The sequence below is a fragment of the Mytilinidion resinicola genome (genome assembly GCF_010093595.1).
Source record: "Mytilinidion resinicola strain CBS 304.34 unplaced genomic scaffold BDZ99scaffold_6, whole genome shotgun sequence".
NCBI lineage: Eukaryota > Fungi > Ascomycota > Dothideomycetes > Mytilinidiales > Mytilinidiaceae > Mytilinidion > Mytilinidion resinicola.
This window is the reverse complement of record NW_022985442.1, coordinates 1-9,866: the sequence shown is the minus strand read 5'-3', so window position 1 is coordinate 9,866 and position 9,866 is coordinate 1. Positions and strand designations below refer to the sequence as shown.

The 9,866-nt window shown below is 42.6% G+C and overlaps 4 protein-coding genes across 4 annotated transcripts; 3 read left to right on the top strand and 1 right to left on the bottom strand.

Annotated features, from left to right (window-relative positions):
- Positions 1-548: 548 nt before the first annotated feature.
- Positions 549-707, top strand: BDZ99DRAFT_383569 (uncharacterized protein; the record flags this gene model as incomplete). Its single annotated transcript, XM_033715336.1, has 1 exon — positions 549-707. A coding segment is annotated over one exon (159 nt), but the record flags the coding sequence as incomplete, so codon positions are not given.
- Positions 708-2,179: 1,472 nt separating this feature from the next.
- Positions 2,180-2,338, bottom strand: BDZ99DRAFT_367156 (uncharacterized protein; the record flags this gene model as incomplete). The annotated part of the gene is made up of 1 exon (XM_033714758.1): positions 2,180-2,338. A coding segment is annotated over one exon (159 nt), but the record flags the coding sequence as incomplete, so codon positions are not given.
- Positions 2,339-7,152: 4,814 nt separating this feature from the next.
- Positions 7,153-7,635, top strand: BDZ99DRAFT_383412 (uncharacterized protein; the record flags this gene model as incomplete). The annotated part of the gene is made up of 2 exons (XM_033715329.1): positions 7,153-7,386; positions 7,420-7,635. Coding segments are annotated over 2 exons (450 nt in total), but the record flags the coding sequence as incomplete, so codon positions are not given.
- A 264-nt stretch (positions 7,636-7,899) lies between these two features.
- Positions 7,900-8,151, top strand: BDZ99DRAFT_370860 (uncharacterized protein; the record flags this gene model as incomplete). Its single annotated transcript, XM_033714817.1, has 1 exon — positions 7,900-8,151. A coding segment is annotated over one exon (252 nt), but the record flags the coding sequence as incomplete, so codon positions are not given.
- Between the last annotated feature and the right edge of the window lie 1,715 nt (positions 8,152-9,866).

Sequence of the window (9,866 nt, the reverse complement as noted above, 5' to 3'; positions counted from 1 at the left end):
CAGACCTAAAGCAGGAGGAGGAACCCGTTAAAGCCGCAATTTAGGAGGCTATAGACAGGTTAGCGCGGTTTAGCCAGGTATCGGTTATTAATCGAGTCGGCGTATTTATGCGGTTAGAGGCAATTTAAACAGAGAAGCACCAGACGCGGTACTAGCCGTTGCAGCCGTATATGGACGAGAAGTCGATTAGCGAACACACCCGGCCGTGGAAGCAGATGTTAATATTTTTTGCCTGTACGCAGCGCGAGCACGAGTAGGAGAGCCCTAAGTACCGGTTTACGCGGCAGTAGCAAGAGGCGTAGGAGGCGTTAATTAAGCAGGCCGAGCGAGAGGTGGAGGGAGAGGACAAGACGGAAGAAAAGGAAGAGGATAAGATAGAAGAGGAGGAGGATAAAATAGAAATTAATAAGATAGATAGCGATAAGGAGCAGGGAATAGGAGATAGCAGGCCTAAGAACGCCAGCAGTAAGCCAGAAGGGTTAACAGGCATCTAGAAGGCGTGTTTGCAGTTTTATATTAAGTTGCTAAACTAATCCATCACCCGCAAGGAGTATAATAGCCTGTTAGTATATATATTAGCGGTGTTAGGTGTTAAAAAGGACGGCTGGAAGGGCCCCGAGTTGTATCCGCCTATTTTATTAGCCGTTATTAAGGTCACCCGTTTTATAGTGGTTCAGCAAGCGTTAGAGTTATTAGAGCCGTTTTAAGATAGCGAGTTTAACAGCAATAGTGCGTACGAGAGCGACAACAGCAGCACGCCGTCCTAGTAGCAGCAGAAAGGATGTTTGCAGTTTATTTAAGAGATAATAGATAAGTTTATAGTCCGAGGGAGCTACAGGCCAATATAGTAGATATTGGATTTGCGGATATACAGGTTAAAGATCTATTATAACAGCATATTAAAAGGCTATGTTAAATAGATAGGCTACAACAAGTTATTATATAAGGGGTTGTATTTTAATATAGCCTAGTTCCGCAGTATAGTATACAGGTTAGTTATAGAGAGCTAACGGTTATTATTAGAAGAGCTGTTGTTTTTTAATAGCGGGATTTTAGCATATACACATGCTAAAATCCTGCTACCTAGTAAACGGAACAAGATAACTAATTAAGTGCCCGTAATCCTATAGAGTGAATTACGGGACAATCCAATAGATAAGCAACCGGGATGGAATTTTTTAAAGGACTATTAAACGCGGTTGCCTATTAATAAAGAGACATAGTTATTCAATTATATCGGACGCAATCCTGTAACCTAAGGAAGGTTTTTAAAGGCAGAATACCGCTCGGGTATTAATTAATAAGGAGTTAAGCAGTACATGTCACGCGTAATCGAATTCCGAGAGAAGTTAATTATATTAATGTATATATTAGGGAGGCAGCTAGCATAAAAACCCGAGGTTTTAAGTATTCGGCACAGTAATATAGTAAAGGGCGGGCATCGCAACATATTTATTAAGGACGGCATAGTGGTATTTATAACGCGATACTATAAGGGTTATACAGTTAGTGGCGATATTAAGATTATCTATTAATATATACTGCGCGAGGTGGAGGAGTTATTAGTATAGTATTTATAGTTAGTATTGCCGTTCCAGCAGCAATTAAAGGCGATAGTGTAGGAGAAAGAGGCAATATTATCGCATTTATAGCCGGCCGACCTAAGCGGGCGTAAGTAGACGTCGGAACGGTTGCAACAGGCGTTAAAGCGTAAGAGCAGGGTTAGGTTAGAGCAGGAGCTAACTATCTAGTTATACTGTAAAATTGCTATTAGTATTAGCAGAAGGTTTATGCGCGGTTTAACGGTGTTTAGGGCAGAGGATAATAATAACAATAAGAAGTGGAATAAGGAGAATATAGCAGCAGCAATTGCAGACGAGCAGGCCGGGCATATATCGCACGTTGCCGGGTTAGTGTATACGCGAGCAATTATAGAGCAGGCAGGAGCGGTGGCCGATAAAAGGCAGCAGTTCCGGGCATTAAGCATAAATTAGCATCGGTTTTTAGGATATTAGTCGGCTGTTAATAATAAGTTTATATTAAAGAAGCGGAAGCGGGCTCCGTTTAAAAGCGAAGCAGATAAAGGTTAAAAAGATTAATAGGCGCGGTTAAGGAAGATAGATATAGCGGCACAGTTAAAGCGGATAATAGGTATAGAGGCGGTGTTCCGAGGCGTGCAGGAGGACGCAATCGCGATAATTACGGCAGGCGAGAGCCCGGTAGTAGCAGTAATACCAACTAGTGCAGGAAAGAGCTTATTATTTATATTACCAGCGTAGGCAGAGTAGGGTAGAATAACAGTAGTTATAGTGCCGTTAATTGTATTATAAGGGGATATAAAGCGGCGATACAAGAAGCTAGGTATTTTATGTAAGGAATAGGAAGGACGGCACCCTCTAGATACAGCAGCCGTTATATTAGTAACGCCGGAATCCGCCGTTAGTAAGGGATTTATAACGTTTTTAAATCGATTAAAGGCAACGCAGCAGCTGGATCGGATTATTATTAACAAGTGTTATATTGTTTTAAACCGTTAATATATATTCTAGAAGCAGATGCAGCAGTTAGGCAAGCTAGTAGCGGCCGAGACGCAGATAGTGTTATTAACCGCAACGTTGCCGCCGATAGAAAAAGGGGAATTATATTAAAGAATACATTTCCAGAGGGAGCAGGTAAAGATATTTAGGGCGAGGACAGCACGAGTAAACATAGCATATTATATAGTTCGAGTAGATAGAAAAGGAAAATAGGAGATAGAAGAAGCGGTTTTAGGGATAATTTAAAGGAAAATTCAGAGGATTTAAACCGGGAAGGTAGTAGTATATAGTAGCACGGTTGGAAAAGTAAAGAGGATAGCGCAGGCGTTGGATTACAGCGCGTATTACTATAACGCAGTAGGTAAAGCAAGTATATTAAGCGAGTTTATAGACAGCAAGCAATAGGTAATTATAGTAATAAGCGCGTTGGGTATAGAGGTGGATATACCGGATATTCAGTACATTATATATATGGATCGGCCGCGAATATTGTTAGATTACGCACAGGAAAGTAGCAGGGCGGGGCGGGACGGATTACGGAGCAAGGCGATTATAGTTAAAAAAGGGGGTAAAAGAAGAGGTAAAGAAAATAAGTAGATAGAAGAAGAGCGGCGGTTAGTAGGGTTATATATAGAAGGGGAAGGTAAGATAGAAAAATATAGGAGGATTGTATTAGACGGGTATTTAGACGGGCGAGGGGATAAAAATAGGTGCAAGGAAGGCGAAGAGTTATATAATATTTGCGGCGGAGTAGAAAAGGAGGTGGAAGAGGTGGAAGAGGAAATAGAAGAGGCCGAGGAAAAGGTTAAAGAAAAGGTGGGCGGGCAAGCGGTATAGGAGGAGAATAATAAGGTTATATAAGAGAAAATATAGCGCAAGTTCCAGCAATAGGAGCAGAAGAGACAGGGCCTATTAACCTATAGGTAAAACATATCGTAGTATATGCCATATTATGATTTAAAACTGAACCGTGCGCTGCAACAATATAATTTAGAAACGAAAATCAAATTATACCGTGGCAAACCCCAACCGAATTTGCTAGTTCCAACGCTGCAGGCAAGTTATCGACTATTGCGCATTAAATGCACCATTCGGATTAACGATGCGACCGTTGGATTATGTTGTCGTCGTCGCGTTAGGGTAGTTAAGGTTGTGATAATATTCGTGGCCGTGCGCAGCGATCGCAGTTAAGGCGCGAACGTAGGAGGGTAGTTAAGTACCCAAAGTTCGTAATAGATGTAGTCGTTGCAAGCTATTTGCAAGCCCCAGGTACCCGGAAATTAGGACCCACTATGCCACCAGTTGCACCCAGGCATGCAAGGTTGTAGATGGATCCCCTAGATGCATAGTTAAGTAACGGGTGTAACAATCTAGGTAGCTAAGAGCAGGAGGCGTTGGGAAGGGTCTAAGTAGCGGTGAGAGTAGTTAAAAGCACGTCCGGCCGCTATTAACACAGCGATTAACACGTTTATTAATTATCTATTATCTAATATTCCATTATCCCATTATTATATTAAACCGTGAATCCGTTACAGCAATTATTGTAGTAATCGTATTAAACGCCATGGAATAATTCACCCGAATTTTCGAGCATATCCCGCAGTACCGCATTGTAGTTTACCGAGTTTGTAGCTATAGCATTACCAAGACGCAGTTATAAATGCATTTAACTAAGCACTACTAGGAATTAACATCAGCAACACGAAAATCTATATAAGAGGCCGTAGCAGATATAGAAGATTGGGCCCAGAACAATAGGCAGGTTGTTTTCCCAGCACCCACCGCTAAACCCGTGCCGTATTTACCTATTTAGCATAACGGATTAAAATATTTAGGAACCTATGAAAACAACCAGCCGTATAGAGCTATAGTGCGCGGTTTGCAGAATATATAGACCTATTATAAGAAGGAGCATAGGTGGGAGAATCCGCGAAAGCGAGGATGTTATTACTAAAGGCAGCAGAGTATTATACAGCGGGCGAAAATGTGGGAAGTTGGCGTGTATTGCTAGAAATTTAGCAGCAAGGCGTTGTTAGCCCGATTGTTCCAGGTAAACGCGCACAACCTAGCCGCCGAGAGAGAAGAATAGAAGGATCCTATCTAGGAGGCATTAGAGGCTGTATTTACACAGGCAATAATTAATATTAAGAGAGCTAATAAGGAAGCGAGCAGTTAGATCCAGGCCGACAACAACCGATTCGAGGTTAATGCATAGTTGAACCGCGCCGGATAGGCAAAGTATTTAAAGAGATTAGATAGCGAGTGGTTGGAGTTGTTAATGCGCAAGCCCGAGAAGAGAGAGGAAGCGTTGGCCAATTTGTGTTTTGCAGTTAAAATAGTAATTTAGAAGGCGCAGCAAGCATCTAAAGCCAGTATAGTTAGATTAGCAGCTATAAATTACATTAATCGACGTGAAACCGGCAATAAAACAAACAAGAAGCCGTTCAGCGCACACCAGACGGGCAAGACAATAGTTAAATACAGCGCGTATTAGTTAGCTATTATCTATTACGTTTGGAGAACCTGCAGAATAGAGCCGATTTGCAGCGAGGAGATAGAAAAGTTGGAGAGTAAGGGCGATATCTAGAACTAGAGGCTAGTATTTAGGTTAACAGGTAAACAGGGGTTAGCGTTGGCAAAGATCGAGATAATAGTAGGGCAGGATGAAGAGGAGGATAGCAATAATAGTAATATTAGCGACGACAGCAGTAATAGCAACAACAGTTATATAATTAACGAGGAGGAGTAAGAGAGGTTAGAGGAGGCCGTTTTAGCATTTATGTTAGCGTTGTTGGACCACCTATTCACGGACAATAAGTACACCAGCGTATTAATTAGCGGCATGGCCGTTTTAGGCATTAGCCAGCGATGCGGTTAGGAAAGCGCGTTAATATACACGCCTAAGATTGCAGCTATTGTTAATATATCCCGTATATTGGTTTTATATTAGGCTATAAAGATATGTAAAAAGCGCGCGGCGGATATATAATAGAAGGAGCATTTCAGCCAGAAAGACGCCGAGGAAATGGCGCCGGCGCATTTTAAATTTGTGTAAGAAATAGCAGACCGGTTTATAACGTTGGTTTAATATAGCAGAATGCTGCACCCCGTGGATTAGTTGCAGCGGTTAAAGGCGTATAGGATAAAGATCCGGTACACTACTAATGCTAAGGGCGTAATTAAGTAGATGGACAATACGTTGTTGTATAGTAATATTCGATTTAGCATGCCCTAGTTGCGTTCGATGGTCCACAGGTTAGTGGAGACAGCCCGGGTCGAGTTGCACCGGGATTTATTATTGTTGGAAAAGGTCGATTAAGTTGTGCGGGGGCTGTTAAGTGGACAGGAAGCTGTTGCATTGCCAGCTATTAATTGGGCGCATTTAGTAGATAACCTAGCCGAGCAACAGTCGGGATAGAGTTTTATTAAGAACCCGCGAAATTAAGAGTTAGGATTCGGGGGCGTGTATGGAAAGAGGTGGTTAAGTAATTAGGTCAGCCAGGAGCAGAAGATTAGGGAGAGGTTTATTAATATTGGAGCCAGCAACCCAGCAGCCGCTATAGCAGCAAAAGGCAAGCAAGGGTTAGTATGGAAGGGGAAGGAGATCAAGAAGTATGCATAAGCGATGCGAGTATTCCGGCAGTATTTAGCAGCGTTGGTGCACATAACGGGTGGGTTGCCAGCGCGTGGAATAGAGTTAATAACAGTGCAGCATCGAAACAGCCCGAATAGCAATAGTAGGGGGATTTTTATTAAGAACGGGTTAGTGGTATATATAACGGCATACTACAAAGGCATAGGAGTTAGTGGAAAGGCTAAGGTTATCCACCGATATTTGCCACGCGCGGTGGGCGAATTAGTGGTGTATTATTTGTAGTTAGTGTTGCTATTTTAGTAGAGGTTAGAAAGTGCATAGGGCGGTTAACCAGCAGAGATTAGTCCATTTATATAGGAGCCTAAGCCCGAAAAGGGTTAGACAATACTACAGAGGAAGCAGAGGCGGGTTTAAATTAATAATATAGCAAGCGCAGAAGATAAAGAGGACGAAGAAGAGGAGGATAAAGAGAAGAATAAAGAGCAAGGAGAAGAAGAATGCAAAGCAATAGAAGAAACCGAAAACATTGCCGAGAATAAAGGGGGAAAGAACACAGTCCTGTTACCTAAGAAATGGAATTCCAACCGTTTAAAGATAGCATTGCAAGGAGCGTTGTTGCGATAGATAGGGGTTAAGTTAAATATTATAGCATAGAGACACGGCACCAAGGCCATATACCGTCGATATATCAATTCTAAGGCGGTTGTAAAGGCGGTGGTGCAGGGCGATAAGGATAATTCGGATAACGAAGACAAAGCATTTAATATCTAGACCGGCCATAGATCTAGGATTAGAGGGGGAATATATAGTCGGTCGATTATAGAGTCGATATTCAGCACCAAGGCAAGGAGGGCACAGTTGCGGAGGGTTAGCACAGAGTGGCATTAGTTTTTGCAGTTCCCGTGCGCGATGCAGACCAAGCTGAAGAAAGGAACCCGCGCGGCAGCTAACAGAAAGGAGGCCATTAAGAAGGAATATTAACGGTGGAAGATAATAAGATTAGTGGATATAGAGTAGTAGTTAAAAGCGTTGGTAGGTAAAAAGGCCGAATTTTGGGGCGTGCAGAGACCAGTATTAAAGGCTATTATACACTATAAGAGCCCGGTAGTTGCTATTATAGGCATAGGTGGAGGTAAGAGCGTGTTGTTTATATTGCCAGCATTGTATTTAACAGGCGTAACGGTAGTAGTTATGCTATTAGTGTTATTGCAGGAGGATATAAAAAGCTGTTGCAATAAAGCCGGCATCGGTTGCGTTGAATAGAATAGTTAAAGTCCGCAAGAATAGGCGCAGGTCGTGTTGGTTACGCCGGAGTTGGCGGTTGGAAAAGCATTTGGCAATTTTATTAACCGACAGCAGTTAATAGAACGGTTGGACCGGATTATAATTAACGAATGCCACGTAATTTTAGATTTAGTAGGCGGGTGGAGGAGCAGGATATTGGCGTTGAGGAATTTAGTTATAATAGAAACGCAGTTGGTGTATTTAACAGCAATAATCTAGCCCCAAGAAGAGAAGGAATTTATTTAATTAATAGGGTTGCTAGCCAGGGAAGAATACTAGTGGTTTCGGGGGCTAACAACGCGGAAAAACATTATATACCGCATTTAACGATATAATATGCAATAGGAAAAGGACGCAGTTATTAAGTTAGTAGAGAGTTTAAAGCAGAAGCACGCAGGGGGGCAGGTAATTATATATTGCGACACGGTAAAGAAGACAATTCGATTGGCAGAAGTTTTAGAGTGCGTTTATTTCCACTAAAATATAGGAAGCAGTAAGAAGAAGAGCAAGTTGGTAAAGCAGTTAACTAAAGGGCGACAGCAGGTGTTTACAGCTATAAACGCATTGGGGTTGGGCATTAATGCGCTAACAATTCGAGCGGTAGTGCATATTAGAACAATTCGAAAAATACGGCATTACGCGCAGGAGAGCGGAAGGGCAGGGCGTAATAGGCGGAAGAGTAAAGCAATAATTATACACGGATTCCGAACAGATAAAAGGGGCGTTGTTTATAAGCAGGATTTTGGGGAGGACGTTAAGAAGGAAATACAGGGATTTATTATAGGTAGGAGTTGTATAAGAAAGATAATTAACGGTGCAATAGATAGGAACTAAGAGCGAGTAGAATGTAAAGAGGGGGAACAGAGATATTAGCAATATCGAGCGCGTTTAGGGGTAGCGGTTAATAAAGAGGAGGCAGTTATAGAAGCCGAAGCAACAACCGATATAGTAGTTGCCAACAGGGATATAGATAAGATTGTTTCGATTGATTAGGATATACGCGCCAGCACGACAGTTGTAATTAAGAACGCCGATAAGCCCGACGACGATGCATAGGGCGTTACCACAGCAGACAGCATGTTAGGGGTACCACCAGCAACGCCCCGGATGGAAAAGAAGGCGGTTGCAGAGAGAGTGGAATTTAAGCAGCAGTTGTCGGTTTAAAAGGCATAAGTAATTGGAGAGGCAAGTTTACAGTCGATAGAAGCGTTAGAGGTGGATAGATTGGTTGAATTAATAGAGCAGTAGAAGGTGGGTTGCCAGCAATATTAGGCATAGAAGGAAAGGAGTAAGGGGCACGATATTTAGCATTGCAATAAGCCGGAAGCGGAGAATATTCGGGTAGCAATTAAGATGTTTCGAGAAAAGATGAACCCGATAAAGAAGGCGCAAGGGAAGAGGGCGAAGACGTTGTGGGCACCGTTTTTAGGGTATTAGGAGTGCGGATTGCTATAGGGGGTTTGCGTAAGTTATAAAAAGGATATAACGCGGGGAGGGTGGCAGAAGCAAAGGGGAAAAAAGTGTTAGTATAAGGGAGTATTAGCAGCAGCAGTGTACGCAGTGTAGGTGCGGTATCCTAAGGAGTTTAGAGATTTCGTTAAGAAGGAGATGTAAAAGAGGGGGTGGAAAGAAGGCAGCAACGGGGATTAGGGAAGCGTGTTACAATAGTTTGGCGGGAAGGTTTAATAGGGTGGATTAGAGTTAAATTGAATGTGTTAGGGATTTATTAGATTTATAGAGCAGGTTGGGAGATAGGAAGTTTAGGGTTATTAGAGTTTTAAAGGGGGGGTAGGTGGGTGCCCGTGTGGGGTTAAGGGAAGGCGGCGGCAGCAAATATTTAAAGTAGGATAAGAAAGCAAGTGTTAAGTATAGAGTAAGAGTTTAAAAGAGTTTGTTTTTAAAAGGGGGAGGTAGGTGGGTGCCCGTGTGGGATTAGGGAAAGGCGGCGGCAGCGGATGTTTAGAGTAGAGTATAGAAGTAAGAGGGAAACGTAGAGTTAGAGTTTAAAAGGGGTGTTTTTTAAAAAGAGGGGGTGGGTGGGTGCCCGTGTAGGGTTAAGGAAAGGCGGCAGCAGCGAATATTTAAAGTAGGACAAGAAAGCAGGTGTTAAGTATAAAGTAAGAGTTTAAAAGGGGTTGTTTTTAAAGAGGGGGTAGGTAGGTGCCCGTGTGGGGTTAAAGGAAGGCGGCGGCAGCAAATGTTTAAAGTAGGATAAGAAAGCAAGTGTTAAGTATAGAGTAAAAGTTTAAAAGAGTTTATTTTTAAAAGAGGGAGGTAGGTAGGTGCCCGTGTAGGATTAGGGAAAGGCGGCGGCAGTGGATGTTTAGAGTAGAGTATAGAAGTAAGAAGGAAACGTAGGGTTAGGGTTAGGGTTAGGGTTAGGGTTAGGGTTAGGGTTAGGGTTAGGGTTAGGGTTAGGGTTAGGGTTAGGGTTAGGGTTAGGGTTAGGG